General features: G+C 55.9%; 6 protein-coding genes across 6 annotated transcripts; all 6 read right to left on the bottom strand.

Moving 5' to 3' along the window:
- Positions 1-630: 630 nt before the first annotated feature.
- LOC144898103 (putative prophage major tail sheath protein) lies at positions 631-1797 on the bottom strand. Its single transcript, XM_078788980.1, has one exon. It carries the CDS (start codon positions 1795-1797, stop codon positions 631-633), a length of 1167 nt encoding a protein of 388 aa, XP_078645106.1.
- Positions 1798-8084: 6287 nt separating this feature from the next.
- On the bottom strand, positions 8085-9005 carry LOC144898102 (mu-like prophage FluMu major head subunit). Its single transcript, XM_078788979.1, has one exon. It carries the CDS (start codon positions 9003-9005, stop codon positions 8085-8087), a length of 921 nt encoding a protein of 306 aa, XP_078645105.1.
- LOC144898101 (mu-like prophage FluMu I protein) lies at positions 9002-9991 on the bottom strand. Its single transcript, XM_078788978.1, has one exon. The coding sequence runs from the start codon at positions 9989-9991 to the stop codon at positions 9002-9004; it is 990 nt and encodes a 329-aa protein (XP_078645104.1).
- A 1801-nt stretch (positions 9992-11792) lies between these two features.
- Positions 11793-13320, bottom strand: LOC144898100 (mu-like prophage FluMu protein gp29). Its single transcript, XM_078788977.1, has 2 exons — positions 11881-13320; positions 11793-11822 (listed from the first exon to the last, which is right to left on the bottom strand). The coding sequence occupies exons 1-2, from the start codon at positions 13318-13320 to the stop codon at positions 11793-11795; spliced, it is 1470 nt and encodes a 489-aa protein (XP_078645103.1).
- Positions 13320-14666, bottom strand: LOC144898099 (mu-like prophage FluMu protein gp28). Its single transcript, XM_078788976.1, has one exon. The coding sequence runs from the start codon at positions 14664-14666 to the stop codon at positions 13320-13322; it is 1347 nt and encodes a 448-aa protein (XP_078645102.1).
- LOC144898098 (mu-like prophage FluMu protein gp27) lies at positions 14663-15214 on the bottom strand. The gene has a single exon (XM_078788975.1). It carries the CDS (start codon positions 15212-15214, stop codon positions 14663-14665), a length of 552 nt encoding a protein of 183 aa, XP_078645101.1.
- Between the last annotated feature and the right edge of the window lie 2051 nt (positions 15215-17265).

The raw sequence follows: 17265 nt of genomic DNA, 5'->3' as shown, positions 1-17265 counted from the left end.
TATCGCCGGGTTTATACTCGCCGGTGCCGGGTGCGTGGTAAGGCTGCAGAAACTCATAGGTGTCATAGCCGTTTTTGTCGGTTTGTTTAGTCATCGTATTGCTCCTTACAGACCAATGTTTGCTCGGTGTTCAGCGAGTTGATCGACGCCGTCGATAGTCCACTTGAAATTTTCGGGATCGAGGTCATAGATAACCTCGCTGCCCAATGTACATTTGTACGAGTACACTGACAGCGGCACTTTCAGCTCAGTTTTTGTACCGGGTTTCCAATCCCCCATATCGAGCTCCTTTATCTTGCACCGCATCGCGATTTCGATCGGTTTTGCTTTCTCGCCATCAGCCTTCAGGCTGCCCGTGAATCGCACTGACAGCCGAGCTCCATTGATTACTCCCATAGACTTGAGCACGGCGGGGTTATATTCGGCCATTACAAATGAGGCGCCATCAATTTTTTCAAAGCCTTGTTCGATCTCAACTGGCGCGGGCATGCCGCCAGCCTGATGATCTTCGGTCTTCGACTTGATCTTCGGCGGCGTGACGCTGGTGACAAGTCCAGCATGACCTCGACCATCAATGAACAGATTGAATTGTTTGAGGGTGGCAGGGATTTGAGTTGCCATAACGTTCTCCTAACCGGCGGCCGGTAGTAAATCGACGAGATATTCGTCAGTGATTGATGCGACCAGGCTAAGGTTTTCGAGCGGCGGCACTGGGTTGACTTTGTAGTTGATCATCAGTTTGCCGCTGGCAAGCGTGGTCTCGGTGTTGCGTTCGGGATCAATCCAAGCCTCACCGCCTAGGATGTAGCCGCCCGTCGTGAGTTCAGCAAATTTAGCGTTGATGCCATCCAGAATGTCTTTGAACAGCACCTTCGACATCGGCTTATCAATCGCCCAGTCATGCGCTTCGGCCATGGTGTCAGCAATGACATCGGCTGTGCGGGCGTAGGACTCGAACGCGAATTGCGGGTCACCCGAGCAGGTGCGGCTTCCCCAGAAGCGGTAGCCCTTGCGCATGATCGTGGTGGTGACCTCGGCGGCATTGAGAAGTCCCGCTGTGGTGTTCGGGTTTTGTAGGTGCCACGATACATCGGCGGTGAGACCGGCGGCACCGAGCATCTCGACGTTGGAGATCGTCTTGTGCCAGCCGGTGTCGTTGTCGAGTTTGGCGCGCATGCCAAGCGCAAAGGCGCTGGCTGGCAGGCCGATGTAACTCGATGTTGGGTTGTCCCAGACGTTAATCGCAGGCCACAGGAGCATTAAGCGGCGGGCGCCGAACTGGCGGCGATACGTTACCGCCTCCTCGGCGGTACTGGCAACGACATCGGCGTAGGCAAAGCCGCGAAGGGCACCGGCGATACTGGCGAGTTCGTCGGCTACCGTCTTAGTGTGACTGAAGCCCGGCGCACCGAGAATGCGTGGACGAATGCCAAGCTGCGCCTCGACAGCGAGCAGTGCCTGAAGACCTGTAAATTTTCCGGCCGCTGTGACATCGCCGATGATTGCGGACTGTTGTTGTGCCGCGTCGGCTTTGGACTCGACACGTACCACAATGATCATTGGCGCGACTTGTTTGAAAATCGCATCCATGACCAGTGGCAATGTGCCGGTGTCGCCGAGCTTGGCGGCTTTGGCCTGCGAGCCCGCGATCAATACCGGGGTGTTTAGTGGGAAGGTGTCGTTATCCGCACCGGGCGCGGTGCCCACTACACCGATGACGCCGGTTTGAACGGTGCGGATGGGGCGGACGCCGGAGGCGTCTTCGAGGACGCGAACGCCGTGGTGGTAGCTGGTCATAATTGGCTCCTATTGGGAATCTTAATAGCGGATGGCGTGCTCATTGAGCAATACCCAAAGCTGCAAGCTCTGACTGAGCCTTGGCAGTGAGATCGTCGATCAGATCGGCGAGCGTGTCTGCATTGCGTTTGCCTTTATGGCTTTGAGCGCAGAGGCCTCTAATCCGTCAATCACGGCTTCAGCCATCGCGAGTTGTTGTGCTTTCGCGCTCTGCATTTGAGCAAGTTGCTCCGGAGTCTCGCCCTGTCCGCGCCGGACGGCTTCGGCAGCGAGGATTGCAAGATCAGCATCGCTACCCGCACCGGTGACGACGCGGTGCGCACGCGCGGATTTTTCAACCCAGCCTGCCAATTTCACCGCGTCTGCACCCCCGACCAGCTTTCCACGGGTCGTTGATGCAAACTCACGCACTGCTCGCGTCGCGTTAGATTTGAGCTCATCGAGCGACGGTGGTGTAGGTGCATCGAGCGCATTATCAGGAGGCTCAACACCGAGCGCATCAATCGTGTGCTCAGAACCATCTGTGAGCCAATACTTGGTGCCGCGATAGTCTGCGACTACGTACCACTGTTGTTTATCGGCATCAAACACCGCTATTTGCTGGTCTTTAGCATCTGGCACCGCAATCAGCGTTGCATTAGCGGGCACCATAGGCTCACGCCCAATCGGATCGAGTGCTGCGGTTGATTCGGACAGATACTCGCCTGAGGTCGGGTGATAGTTATATACGTTTGTTGTCATCGCTAACTCCTAATATTTAATGCAGTACATCAGTGCAATATTGGTCGGACGAGTTTCTCCGCCGCCGTTTTTTCCGTGTGAAGCGTGGGTGATCAGAGCTAACAAACACAAGATTACCGACGCCAGCGATAATTGACCAAGTACTCCAGTCAGACGATGATGGTGCCCGGCCGTTAATTGGTAACTGATGATCGTGGCTTGCATACGCATCGTTTTGCGACGATCCGAGCCCGCGATTAGAGTCCAATCCACGTCCGTGATCCCATCCGCGTACAAACTGCCCGCGCAGGTCAGGCAGCGCAAACGTTGTTGAGCCGTTGCCGCCATAAACATTACCGATAATCGCGTACAGAGCTGCGTAGCTAGTACGCGACAAGTTAGCGCCATTGCACTCCAGCCAACCGGTGGGCGGGGTGTCGGCGGCATAAGCAATCACTGTGCCAGTGGGTGACATCCTGCTCATGTTCGCAATCTGCTCCAACAGTGTCTGATGCGCATCCTCATGCGCCCTCGTTAATCGTGCGATTTCTTCTGTCGTACTCATACGACCCCCTTTTGGATCATTCGATTAATCTCCAGTCGTTGTTTAAGCTGCTCACTTTGCAGCCGGATAATGGCCTCGGCCATCGTTGAAAATTCGGCGGTATAGATCAGTTGTAGATCGGCACCGGTATCGGTGATAGTGATCGACTCGGCGGGCAGGCCTGCGATAGACAGCGCAAAAGCGATCAGTAGATCAACCCCGTCTTGTTTGTAGGCAAGTGCATGGTTTGGATCACTCCAGAGTGCTAGCAAAGTGCCGTCTTCCAAATAGATGCCGAGCTCGCGCACCCAATACTCACTGCCATCGATAAACTTGGTCGATAGATTGACTTGGGTGTCGGACACGCGATTGGACGACTCAATAGTCACCCGTGCGCGTTCACCTCGCAATGAAGTGGCGCTACGGTCGGGGCTATAGCCTTGGTCACCGATGGCGATATGGGTGATGTTTGCTTGCAGTTCGGCGTCGGATTGTTGCATGACGCGCAACAATCCGATGTCGGTAAAAGTGACGGCTAGCATGTGGCCTCCGTGATGACTTGGTGGGTGCTGATCGTGCCCGCGACATTGACCGTGCCGTTGAGTGCGGTGTCAGTGACGGTGATCATCTCGACCACTTTAACTTGCAGCGCGCTGATCGCTCCGGCAAGCTTGACCGCGCCTGAGAATTTCGCACCGGCGCGTAGATTGACGTGGATCGATTTGCGTTTGCTGTGCTCGACTGCGCGGCGGATGGCGTCATAGATTCGGCGGGCCAGCAGGATACCGCCGGCGCGGTTATCCGATACCCACACGGTCATCGATGCCGTACCGCGCGGTAGCTCAGGTGCGGCTTGCCACCATTCGATCATCTCTACCGCCACACCTTGGGCGACTAGCGCGTGCTCGACGGCACCGCGTGTACCTTTGATCAGGTGCACATCCATGGCACGGCGGCAGACTTCGCGCTTTACAGGTTCGAACCAATTGTCATCCCAGTCGTCGACCGACAGTGACCATGCAAGGTAGGGCAAGAGTTCAACTGGGCAAGTACTGGGATTCCAAAGTGCGCGCAGATCAAACTGCTCTCGTGCGAGGCGCTCGGTCACAATACGCTCAGTAATGCGCATCATCTCGCTGGCATTCGGTGGCAAGAGGCTCATGATTTAATGACCCTTGCAATGCGGTTTATTGACTGTTTCAAGATGCCGAAAATTCGTACGGCCGCGAACATTGTGTAGCGTCGCCATCTCGCCACGCCGAGGCAATGCATGGTTATCAAAAACATCCGGTCGCAGGATTTGCGCGATAGACCGGAGTCTGTCAGTAGGTAATCGTGCAGCAGCGCTGCCGGTAGATATCTCCCCGTTGGCGGGAACAACCACCATAACAAACGGGGCACACTGGCTCCGTCTGTGATGTAACCAGCAGGGATCTCAAAGCGGATTTTTTGCTTGCCATCAGGATCCTCGAAAACCATCGGCACGGTGTCAATCACCCGCCAGCGTGTGGGTTGATACCACTTCTCGGCGGGCAGATGGGTTAAGGATATTTGCGGTATCTGGTTCATAGCGCTTCCTCGATGGCCACATCGGTGCAGATCGCCACTTGATGCTGTTCGATGACAATCGGTAACTCGACAGGGCTCGACAGCATCACACGGCGCACACCATTTTGATGCAGGGCACGATGCAATGCGGACTCGTAGACCGAGCGACCAAGGCGCTGGTTGCGCTCTTGGTAGGTGGCGAAGGCCTTACGCACGGCGTCAAGCACCATCGCTTTTGATGGGCCATCATCGAGATCGAGCTGCGCGTCGAGTGTGTATTCAACAACCTGCGCGCTGTGTACGCTCACTCGATCCCCTAGCGGTCGCACCTGCGAGGCGCTGACGGCGATTTGTACCGTATCGATCAGTGCATCGGACGCCGCGCCGCTATCGGTCATGATGTAAATCACAATCTCACACGGCTCCGGCGAGAGCACTGCGACATCGGCCACCTGTGGATCCGCACTCAGCGCGTGGTATGTATAGCTGCCCTCACTGCCAGCCGTAGTCCATGCTTCAGGTGCGAGCATCATGCGAAGGCGAAGGCGATCATCTGATTCCATCGTTGGTAGCACCGGAGGCACGGCATCGGGATCACCGGCGTCAATCACCTGACGTTCAACTTTGTAAAACGCTGCGAGATGATCGAGATCGGCTCCGGTTGCGAAGGCTGGCATCACTGCGCGAGCAGCATCGTTGATGCGTTCGTTGTGATGCAGGATTTGGTAGGCGATCACCGAATACTGTTGATAAACCGGATCGCTGGGCAAGGGACGGATGTACTCTTGATCGAGTTCCAGCATCTGCGCTGTGAATTGATCAAGGAGATCGCTTAGGATGGATTCGTAGGCCTGCGAACGCACTACCTCGGGCGCCGCCAGTGCTGACAGATCAATATCGTGGGATAGGTAACTCATAATACAGCGATCCCATCCAACGTAATCTCACGGCCTGCTGGCAAATAACGACCGATTAGGTTCACGGTTACACGACCACCTTTAATGTCCACAAGCTCAACTTGAGACAGCCGAAAATCCGGCACACCGGCGAGCGGCTGCTGCAAGCATTCGGCCACAGCGGCATAGATATCAAGCAAAACGGACGCATTGATCGGTGCATCGATCAGATCGGCGATTCGACATCCACGCTCGCGATGCATGACTGTGCTGTGTAGCGGTGTCGATAGGGCATCGGTCAGACGCTGGCGCAGGTACGCCACGCCGCCTATACGTTTGCCGGTAGTGCGATCCATACCCATCATCACTGCACCTTATACGTCCCAGAGGATGACCCATCGGTCACAGTGACCTCACCAGCACTTTTAATATGCGTCACAATAGCGGTGGCTAATGCACTTGCCATTGACTTCACCTTAGAATGTTCGCCATCGGTCTGAAACCCGCGCGCCTTAAATTCACTCTCGATTAAACCTTCAAGTACTTCGGCATCAAGCATTACTATTTCCCCGCCCGTACTTGTGCCGATACATCGGCATGTGGCAGTCCGGTAAACGGGCAAATACACGCACCGGTCACCACGCCATCGCCTTCATTGAGCGCGACATCTGCACCGTTAATTTTCACGCTACCACCTGCTGTGGCGCTCATACTTCCAGCCACATTGGCTGTTGCATTGCCACCGACATCAATACTCACATCGCCCCTAGCTTTGATCGTCATCACACCCGTTCCAGAGTGGTAGCTGATCTGCGCCCCGTCATCAAATTGCACCACGTCAAGTGCCGGATCATCCGATGGCGCAGGCAGTGTGGCGGTGTAGTACGTGGCGACGATGACCGCTTGGGCGAGATCTCCGGGGCTAAAGAGCAACACCTGTGTGCCGATCCGTACCGGACGCCAGCGGATGTAATTTGCACCCACATCGGCAGGGATTGGTAGCCAATCGGTCAGTGCATTGCCTGAGCGTACTTGCGCTTTATTCGCACCGTGATCAACTGCATCAATCACACCGATACGAAACATCGTGTTGAGCCGCCGATTCACCTCGGCCATGGTGTACTGCATGGTTTGGTGCATCATGGCGTACCCACCACGGCGGCGTTGTCGTCGCCGATGTAAAGGGATTTGAGCAAGACGCCATCTTCCGCCCAGATATTGGTACCAATCCGTATGATCTGGCGCCAACTAACAGCCCAGAGTGCGACGCCATTTTTGTCGCTCTCGGAGGAATAAAGATTGCGCGCCCGAACATGAGACGCGCCAAAAACACCGGAGGTGGAGAAAGCGTGATCGGGGATATGCGCCAGCAGCGACTGCACGATATTAATCGCGGCGGTGTGACGACTTAAACCACGCTGGTCGGTTGCGACAACAAACGCGGCCAGATCAAGTGTTGTATCACACTCACCCGTGCCGACGAGCTCGGTGGTCGGCACATCGACCAATGAAATAAAAATCGCAGGTGACCGGGCGGCATAGCGTTTGAGTTCCCGCAGATCAAAACGACCACCATGGGACTCAACGGCTTTAAGCTCGGGCAGTTTGGCGCGTATGTCTGCTTGCACTGCGGCCAGTAACTCATTGATCATGCCAACGACCTCTCAATATGACTATCCAGATAGTCATCAATCAAGGCTTGCAGATCCGCTTCGTTGTCGCTGCTGATGCCGAGATAGGGACGCGCAGGAAGATTGATCCCAACTTCGCCGCCACCAAACTGGTGGATCGCGGCGTATTCAAGATCACTGGCCACTTCGGCGTAGTCGCCGGAGCTGTAGGCATGAATCGAATCGAGTAAATCACCTTCGCCCTGCAGCAAACTATGCCCACTGCTGCGGCTCGCCGCATAGTCTTCAGACCAGTCAGCCCAAGGGACGCCATCAGCATCGGTGCGTTCTTCAGTAATGCGTCGCCGTGTCTGGCTTTCGATTTCACCAGCGAGGCCTTCGACTAGCGGCGCCATATTCACGGCGGATAGGCGCTGCAAGCGGCGGTTCAACGCTTCCAGACCCACAATTTCTGCCGAGATCGCGACACTCACAACACACCTCGTAGAGTGTCACGGGTCATCACGCGCTCGGCGCTGGTGCTGGTAGATGTTTCGCCTTGCGACCCTTCGAGGGGGCTCAGGGTGCTGTCTGGGTCTGAGCCCTGAGACGCCCCATCGTCCGCCGACACCCCGAGCGTGACCTCACCCTTGCTAATACGGCGCAGTAATGCCACCGCATCGTCGTAGCGCTGGCGCCGCTCTTCGGTGTTTTGCACCGTATCAGTTGCAAGGCGATACATTGCGATGTCCACGCACACACGTACAAGCGCCAAAGGCGGTGAAGGAAACGGTAGGCTGTACATCGATGACAAATAGGTATCAATCTCAGCACTGCTGTCAGCGAGTGCGCGATTGATCGCGGCTTGATCAATCTGATCATCGGCCACGATGGGCAGCTGATGCTCACCGTAGCGGTCAATAACGTCGGAAATCGAAGCGTAAGTCATACCGTCGAGCTCAGAGAGTATTAAAGAAAGTCCGCGACGACCAGCTCAAAGCGACCGCGCAGTTCGTTGCTGACCGCGCTGCCGTCTTCGCCAGTGATTTGTTCGCGGTTGAGCAAGCGCGTGGCGGCCATTTCGAGACTGGCCGGTACCACCAAGGTGGTTGGTTTGACACCGAGGGCTCGACCACCGTCGGCCGTAAAGCCGCGCATCGCGCTGATCGCTGTCCAGACGTTTGCGGCATTGAGCTGTGCTTTGGCGCCGTAGGCCATTTGCCAGAAGCCGAAGCCTGCATTCGCCCGTAGGTCTACGCCATAGCGATATTCATCGCGCAGGAATACCGCCTCATCTTTGGGGTCGGTCATATGCGTAAACGCCGGTGCACGGCGGGTCTGATAGATCAGCGGCTTAAGCGCACGTGAGCAATCCAGGAGATACCACGCATCACCGGTATAGTCACCATCAACGAGAGTGTTTGAAACCTTGCGTTTAGTACCGGTGCCATCGACCTTTGGAGCAACGGGATGCTCGGCATGAAAAAATGCTTTACCGTCGTAGCACAGCTCAGAAAACCCATCGCGTAAGAGCGGATAGACAAGTTGATCAGGAAACACCGTGGCTGCTCTGCCCATCTCTTGGAACATCGCGCTGAACATGCCGAGGTTGTCGTCTTCGATTTGATCGCGACCAACCGATACGCTGCTCTCGAATTTCTTGTTGACGATGGTGTGACCGTGCTCTTTCATATCTCGAAATTGCCGATCACCCGCCCACTCCCGAAACGCAGGCCACTGACCGAGCCAACCATAAGTGGTACTGGCGGTGCTGGAGGTGATGGTGGTGGCCACTTTGTCGTATTGAGGCTTAGCCATACCCACGCCTTCTTTGTAAGCCGCATGATAGCCAGTGCGCAGAGCTTGTAGCGATGCATTGGTGATGATCATGATTGATCTCCTCGTGATTCAATAACTCGTGATTCAATAAGCTGTTCGGGGGTGATGCCCAAAAGGTGCGACACCTGGAGCTCGGCCGCATTGAGCGCCGAGCCACTATCGGTGGGTTTTTGATCAGGTGCACCGCCATCAGCGATTACAGGGGCATCCTTGATGTAGTCATTAAACCGCGCAAGCCCACCATCAGTCTGACATTGGGCAATGTGGTAATCCTTGCTCGCGGGCGTGATCTTGCCCGCATCAAGAGCAGCGTTGATCGCAGTGGCGATTTCGGCGTTGCGCTGATCGCTTTGCAAGGTCGCAAGGCTGGTCTCTGCCGTTTGCGCCCGATTAAGCGCGACATCGTAATCAGCACGTGGCACGAATTGGTCAAGCGAGGGAGTGGTGGTTTTTGCTGCGTTGATTGCAGTCACTGCATCCTCGACGCTGGCATCGTTCGCCAGTCCAAGCGCAGTACAGATAGCCTGATCGACGGCCATGGTTGCCTCCTGTTCGGGGGTTGATTGGGATTGATTCAGTGCACGGATGTGCAAGTTCGGACGGTTTGTCAGCGCGACAGATTCGATACTGAGCACCGAACCGGTTGACTTATTGAATTTGAAAACGGGCGATAGTCCACGGTATTGCCGCTGTGCCACCGCTGTTTGCCCATCAGGATTCCACGTCACTTGTCCCCAGATCACACCCTCGCGATTATTGAGGGATTCGATCCATCCCACCGCAGGTGACGGATCGCCGGTTGTGGCTTTCCATTCAGTGGTGTGGTTGATGTCCAGAGGGATCGGTATGGCTCGGTTGGCAAAGGCCGCTACAACCGCATCGGGTTGATCGTTATTCCATGCCCGACCATCTACGCCGGAAATACGCCCGGCCGGTAAGAGCTCAACCCACTGCGGCACGTTTGCATCAGCATCAGCAGAGGCATTGAGCGCGATCAGTAGATCGCCGGGGCTAGTGAGGATGGTGGTTTTGTTCATGACCGTAACGATACGGCCAAGGGCACCGAGGTTGGGATTCAGGTGGCTGAATATCTACATTGCCACGTAGAGGAGGGTTCGCAAACAGTGATTGAGTTCGTCGAAATCGATGGTGTTCGTTCCTTCGATACGCTCAGAAACCTTGATTGACCGATATCGTTAGCAGTGGAATCCAGCGTTATCACACAGAGCATGGGAACGACGGATGCGCCACTACCGTTTAAATCGATTAAACCGCCGTTTAAAAACGTTTAAATTTTGGCGGACGGTCTCTGACCCACCCGTAAGCAAAGCAGCGCCAAAAATCGCAGAAAAAGCGATTCGTTTCAAGTGGCTTGTGGGTATGATAGACTCACCATCAAGGATACAGGGCAAAATCTGCCTGCGATTGCTGCACAGGTGCCTGGCCTGTTATATGTTCTAAACCTCGGATGCCGGGGGTAAATTGGCGAGTCGGCAGCCGCCACCTGTATCCCACGGGGCGACCAGGCGCCGCCCCATCCCCGACTTAATCCGGCACGCTCTTAAGCACAGTGCCGCGTTTCATCTCACGTCTGACTTCCCTCGCTTCGGTGCGGTGGTAACTCACGATATAGAGCTCACCGCCCTCGCTGTTCGTCTTGACCACGGCTTTATGCCACTTGCCCTCAATCTGATGAAACATCGCCAAGCGGCCATCGCGCTGCTGGATGATTGCACCGTCGCGTAGTATCTCTGGCAGCAGCCGGTAGTGCTGCACCGTCAGATCTTTATGGTGTTGCACTTGCTTGCGCATGGTCGCATCAGATAAGCGTACCACCTGCGTGCTCGATGCCAATGCCTGCTGGGCTTTGGCCGATACCACACCAACGGCCATATGGCCACGCGGTGCGTCGACAAACGCATCAAGCATGGTGCTCTTTACTACTTGGCTCACCGCTCGCGCGGCATAGCGGCTATCGCTCGTATCGGCACGGGCGGCAAGCTGTTCGCGCAAGACTCGCATGCGGTCAATGCCGGGGTTACTTGCCCACGCGGGATCAAGCCCGCGATCCACGCGCTGAATTTCACCGGTACGTTTATTGACATAATCCACTGGATTAATCTCTGGACGCTTGGTTTTGACGGCCACCATACGCCGCTCTCGATGGCCAGTGGGTTTGCCGTTTTTGTCTAGGATTTGCGGCGCGGTCGAGTCCACCATGCCCTCAGCTTGCAATCGCTCTGCTTCGCGTTTACTCACCTGTCGGATATGGCATTTACAGCCCCAGCCGTTTGGTGGATAGTGATCAAGCCACCACGGATCATCGACTGGCAACAACGTACCGCGCCAGCTCTGATGCTCTGGCCGATGACGTTCGCTGGTGCCGAGGTTATACAACAAATAAGGTCGCAGTGCCTTGGTGCGCTGGATGCGTTGCCACTGACCGGCGGCACGGGCGGAGCGTAGATTGGCGCGGTAGATCGTCTGTAGTCTGCGAGTACTACCAAGCTGCACGTCCACCGTTTCGCCAGTTTGCGGGTCGACTTGCGACTTAACCCCCCACCAGCCTTTTTTGCGCAATATAGGCTCAAGTTCTTTTTTGAACTGAGCAAAGGTCTTACCCTCTGCCAGCGCACTATCGACGGCACCGCGAATATCATCAAGGATATCAAGCTGCATCGCCTTAGCCACGGTGAAAGCCGCCGCGTGCTCCTTGCCCCAGACATCACGGTAATCGAACCCCGGGCGCAGGTCTTTACCGCGGAAATAATCCAGTGCGTCTTTATCGGGCTGAGCCGGGAATTTGAAACCGGGTTTGGGGATGTAGTCAGGCATCGCCTAGGCCTTGAGCCTTGAAGGTTGCGCGGGCTAGGGTTTGCGCCAGTATTCGCGGTTCAGTTTCGGCCAGCTCTGTCAGTCGTTCGACAAGGGATTCATAGCTGTCGGCATCGGCGGCGGCCTCAAGTATGGGTTCGATAATCTCGCCGAGTTGCTCCTGCCATTCGTCCATCGCTTCGCGTTCGAGTTCGTCGAGCTCATCAGCGTCACCTTCACTGCTATTGATCGCGGTCGCGGTGCAATGGGCGCATTGATGATTGGCGCCAGTGTCAGTAATGCTGGGCGCAGCGCCGAGCAGTTCGGCGTCCTTGGCCGGATCGGGGAAGCCCAGCCGGTCGCGCACAACGGAGGCTTCGATACCTAACCCTCCGAGTGGCACCAACTTTGCCAGTGCATCGGCCATGGCCGCAATATCCTCGGGCTCTTGGACGCGATACGTGACCCGTGGGTATTGAGCTTGTACGCCGAAGTTTAGATCCACAAACGGCTTGATTAAATCGCGGTTAATAGTGTTTTCAAGCTGGCGGCAATCGGCACGGAGAATATCAGCTCGCACGTCACTTTGGGCATCGTCGCCACCTAGCTTGCCCGGTGTACCCTCGGCACTCGCGGTCTGACCGAGCACGGCTTTTGAGACTTGGCGATCCAACCATTCGGCCATTTTGACAAACACGTCGTGGCCGGTGTTGCCACCCGTGGCCGCTTGCTCAAACTCAATTCGCATACTCTCGGGAAGAACGGCGGCGGCATCTGAACCGATATTCGCGACAGCTCGCTCGAGGATTTTGCGATCGTCGGCACTGGCCGTGGCTTCATAGCGCCCGATGCGAATCGGCATCCCGAAGACTTCGAGATAAGCCATCCAGTCGGACACGGTGTAGGATTTGCACATATAGCTTGCGGCCACCAGCCGTGCGAGGCCTGAACGAATCGGCAGCCCAGTCTTTAGCCTCGGCTGATGCACGATAAATTTATACCCCGGCAGGCGTCTGCCCATAGGGTGCAGCTCATCAATCAACAGCAGCTCGCGACCGGTGTCCTGATCGTAGATAAACCACCTTGGGTCGCGCCATTGATAAGACGGCAGCCATTTTTGGCCTCGGCTCCAGATCAGCTCAACCACACTGTAGCCTTTACCTATCCCGTCCAGTAGATCATCGACCGCTTCATGATAGGCAGGATCGCGAATCAGCGCTCGCACTTCGTCGGCAAGGCGTTGATCCCTCTTTTCATCGGTGGCAGCTTCAACCGTGGGTTCCACGCCAATGATCGCGCGTTTTCGGGTTCCGAGCACGCTGCCGTAATGCGGATCGCGTTCCTCCATTTCCTCGGCCAGTGTAAGGTACTCGTGCGCATCGCCGCTGGCGGCGGCATCCATGATGTGTGCTAGCGTATGCGGCCTGATGCCGGAGGCGACCGAGCCCGATGGCCATGCCGATCGAATGCCGGTCAGTGATGGGGCGGCGAGCTCATCGCCCAACCCTTGGGTTTTGATCGGCTCGCCTCGGTGATCAACAAGCTGCACCATTACCAGCAGCCTCCTTTAAAATTCGCGGTGGATTTGATGAGACGGCTATCGTCGTCGGGATCAACGCGGTAGCGCGGTTTGACCGGGGTGTAAGCGTATTCGGCTACGGGGTGACTGGCGGCATAGATACCGAGAAACGCTGCCCACGCCCGATCAGCATGGCCATCGCCGCCACTGCTGTCAAAGCGCGGGCGACCGGTGGCGGTGGTGAGCTTTTTCAGGCTGTGCAGATCGGCACGTAGTAACTCATCGCCGAGCGGAATACGCACGGTCTTGTCCTCAAAGGCTTGTTTAGCGAGGTTCGCAAGGTGCTGCTTGTTGTCGTTAGTGAATAGCACCCCTTCGACGCGGCTCGATCCGTAGCGACGGCTGGCATCCTCCACCGGCTTTTCGCCCATGCCGGTCTGATCGATGCAGACGCGGATCGGGTTGTAGCGATTCACCAACTCATCGAGCACGGCATCATGCTCGGCAAAGCTCGCACGCCGCAGGGTGCGAATCTCGCGCGCCCAAAGCACATCGCCAATGCGCTCCCATACCCAAGCCACCCAGAGGTCGTTGCGTGCGGCAATGTCATTGCCGATGTAGCAGGCTCCGCGTTGATAGAGGGCAGGATCACCGGCTTGATCGTGTTCGACGTTATTAATGAGCTCGTATGGCAGCCAAGCGCTCGCCTCGTCGAGCCACTGCAGCTCGAACTCTTGTGCCCAAGCGTCCGGATCTTTGAGCCCTTGTTTGAGCTCATGGGCATTGCGTGGCAGGCCGTCGCGGATCGCCTCGTGAATGTCGACGATATGGCGCGACCATGGGTTATCCGTCGACTGGTCGGTGACGAGCTCGTAGAATTTATTGCCCTTGCCGTTTGGCGTGGACACAACGCGCAGCTTATAGCCAGCGCTAATGACCGGAAACAAGGCCTGCCAGATTTTGCGGCTATCTGCGTGGAATGCGAACTCATCAAGGAAGACGTTCGCCGAGAAGCCGCGCGCCGTGTCGGGATTGGCGGGCAATGCGGTAATACGTGATCCGCCGGGTAGCGCGACCTCCAGCGCCTTGCTGGCCATGCCGTCAAAGTAATCCGACTCGTAAGCCTGAAAGGCAATTTTCATCGCCGATAAATGCAACTTAATGCCTTCTTCCATCGCCTCGCGGGCTTGGCGCTCGCCACGGCTCAAGATAACCCATCGCGTTTTGCCGCCTGCCGCTTCGGCACCCAGCGCATCAAGCGCGATCTCAAGTGTCGTCGCAAATGTCTTGCCGGTTTGCCGGGCAAACATCCCGACTTTAAAGCGAGAGTTATCCGCCAGCCAGCGCTTCTGGTAGGGATAGAGGATGGGTTGGCTCATACCCCATAGCTCTCACGGATGATTTCGCGCAGGCGCTCAGGCGTGATGCTGTCGCCTTCGCTGGCCGCTCGATGAGCCAATTCTTCTGCCGCTTGTTTGCGTATATCGCTCTCACGCGCCGCATTGCGTGAACTAGCAGCCTCCAGCCTGTCCTGCGTGATCGCAAGCTCCTTGAGCATTTTCACCGTACCCTCCATGTCGCCGGGATCCATCACCCCTTCGCTCATGGCGAGGCTGACATCAAAGGCCAAGGACTGCACCAACTGGGTGATGAGCTGGCCGAGCTGCCCTTCAGGTAGACGGCCAAACTTGGCAATCCACATATCGGCCACCGCGTGGCGCTCCTTTAGGCGCTTACCCACTGCATCCATCCTCTGGCTATAGCGATTGACCGCGGATGTGCTCACAGGTTTTGCGCCTTGTGAGCTAAGAATGCGATTGATCTCAGCGGTCGCCTGTAGTTGGCTCACGCGCGGATCAGCGAGGAGTGCCTGTAATTGACTTAGGATGTCATCGGGCAGTTTATCGATGGTAGAGGGGCGCGCCATGGGCGTTAGCGCCCGGGTTTAGGACGCTGGATACCGGGCACGGTGACCACGCCGTTGGCAACATCGCTACCACGCTCCAGCAAAGTGGCAACGATCAGGTTGTCGCCGAGTTGCTCGATGCTCACCAGCGCCTGGTCACTTAGCCATTGCAGTTCGGTACGAAGCTGATCACCGCTGAACGCGTGACCGCGCTGCTTGAGCACACTCCCAATGATGTGCTCATTGAGTCGGTAATCGGTATCAGCATTGAGTGACTGCAGAATATCGAGTCGGATAAATTCGAGTGTGAGCTGACGGTAATTCATGGGGCTACCCCTTGTTGAGCAGGTAATCATTGATGCGAGCCAGCGCGGCCACCACTTGCTCAAGTGTGCCTTCTTGGCGGCGTACATCGCCTGCGAGCTCACCTAGTAAGCGCTGGGTGTTTTGGCTATCGGCTTGGGTGGGCATGTGCACGATGCGCTCTTCTAAGCTGGTTAGGCGCTGTTCCAATGTGCACAGCTCAGCTTTGAAATGCTCGGCGGTGGGCATTTCCTTTTGCTGTTGCTCGTTGAGGATTACGCGTTGCTCTAGCGCTTGGAAGTCGGATACTTTGGTAAAGGTCTTCATCAACGCCCAGACAATAACCGCCATCAGACCTTTGACGATCCAGCTAAGTCGCTCACTGGTGTCGAGCGCCTCCATTACATCCATCACTTGCCTCCTGCTTTCATGCCGGTCACCGAGCGCTGTAGATAGGCTTTTAGCAGCCCTCTCATACCGTATATCACCACTACCATGCCGATTACGATGGCCTTATACCACTCAGGCATATCGGCGATAGCATCAAATCCAGCTTTCACATGCGGCTGCATCTGGGGGATAAAGGCTAGGGTTACCGGAGCAATAAATATGATCAGTACCAGTTCATCTTTCCATGAGTTGTTCATGTTCTGCATCGCGATGCGATCGAGATCGTAGGTTTGCTCCTGCCCTTGCTTTGCCATCTCTAGCCGTGCCGTGGCATTGGCAAGCTCGGCCTCATGACTGAGCTTGTCGATCTCAAAGCGCCGCGCGACCTTTAGCGTCTTGCGCTCTTGCCATCGCTCTACCGGCTTTGCAATGGCTTCGAATAACCCAGACAGCCACCGCATTAGATGTCCTCCATGCGGCGAATGCCGGGGAGGTAGTGGGTCTTGCCGTCGATCTTGCAGGCAGTCAGTGTATTAAAGCGTGGTAGGTCGGTCTCATCGATGGCAATTGAGACATGCGTCCACCGCCCAAATTCGTGTATGAGTTGGTCAAAAGATAAGCCACGCTCTTCGATCCACTTGCAAACTTCATAAGGACTGTGCCCAACCACACCGATATCAGCCGCCGCACCATCGCAGTGCTGGCTGGTTCGGCTACCGCCGATGGCCGTATTGAGCTCCGGACAACGATACCCAGATGTGATTTGTACAGGACCCAGCGCATCGCGCACGGGCTGCAGCACATCACGGCAGAGACGTTGAAGGTTCAGAAACTGGTCTGAATCAACAATCACCTCGTTGTTGATTCCGCGGCGGATCGCCGTCTGGCTGCGAGTGAATTCGTCGAGAAAGAAATTATCGGATAACTGGATACGGCTCATTGAACTGTCCGGATGATGATGACAGTTCGAGTATGAGCTTGAGAACGTGGGAGCTGGGATTCAGGCGGCTGAATATTGGGGACAAGTTATCGTTCAGTGGCTACGCGATGCAGTTGAATACACACGCGCGGCGAATGCGGCCAACTTATCTGCAATCTTGCGATCAAAGCCTCGCGCCACTATTTCGTTTGATATCGCTTGGCAGATAATATTTTGACGGATAATGTCGTCTTCAAAAGCGGTTTTGTACTTACGAATAACATCGGCAAGATTTTCACTCATAACGTTTTTTCTCTACTACACCGATTAAAGTTTGGTTTGTGTGCGACCGTTAAGATGGCCGTCCGTGGCCAGTTAGTTTACGCCGATGCCGTCTGGTGTTTATGGGCTATCGGGGTCAAAGGTACTATCGGGGTAGTAATTGGTGATTTTGTACCGC

This window comes from Doryrhamphus excisus, unplaced genomic scaffold (assembly GCF_037039965.1).
Source record: "Doryrhamphus excisus strain RoL-2023G ecotype Guam unplaced genomic scaffold, RoL_Dexc_Guam_v1.1 HiC_scaffold_83, whole genome shotgun sequence".
In the NCBI taxonomy this organism is placed as follows: Eukaryota; Metazoa; Chordata; class Actinopteri; order Syngnathiformes; family Syngnathidae; genus Doryrhamphus; species Doryrhamphus excisus.
This window is presented reverse-complemented; position numbering and strand designations above follow the sequence as displayed.

What these genes read in the sequence shown, in the direction of transcription:
- LOC144898103 (XM_078788980.1), bottom strand. Translation starts at nt 1,797, where the DNA reads ATGACCAGCTACCACCACGGCGTTCGCGTCCTCGAAGACGCCTCCGGC.
- LOC144898102 (XM_078788979.1), bottom strand. Translation starts at nt 9,005, where the DNA reads ATGATCATCACCAATGCATCGCTACAAGCTCTGCGCACTGGCTATCAT.
- LOC144898101 (XM_078788978.1), bottom strand. Translation starts at nt 9,991, where the DNA reads ATGAACAAAACCACCATCCTCACTAGCCCCGGCGATCTACTGATCGCG.
- LOC144898100 (XM_078788977.1), bottom strand. Translation starts at nt 13,320, where the DNA reads ATGGTGCAGCTTGTTGATCACCGAGGCGAGCCGATCAAAACCCAAGGG. An exon ending in CCGACAGCTATGAATCCCTT is followed by an intron (nt 11,823 to 11,880) that starts GTCGAACGACTG and finishes CGCAAACCCTAG; the next exon opens with CCCGCGCAACCTTCAAGGCT.
- LOC144898099 (XM_078788976.1), bottom strand. Translation starts at nt 14,666, where the DNA reads ATGAGCCAACCCATCCTCTATCCCTACCAGAAGCGCTGGCTGGCGGAT.
- LOC144898098 (XM_078788975.1), bottom strand. Translation starts at nt 15,214, where the DNA reads ATGGCGCGCCCCTCTACCATCGATAAACTGCCCGATGACATCCTAAGT.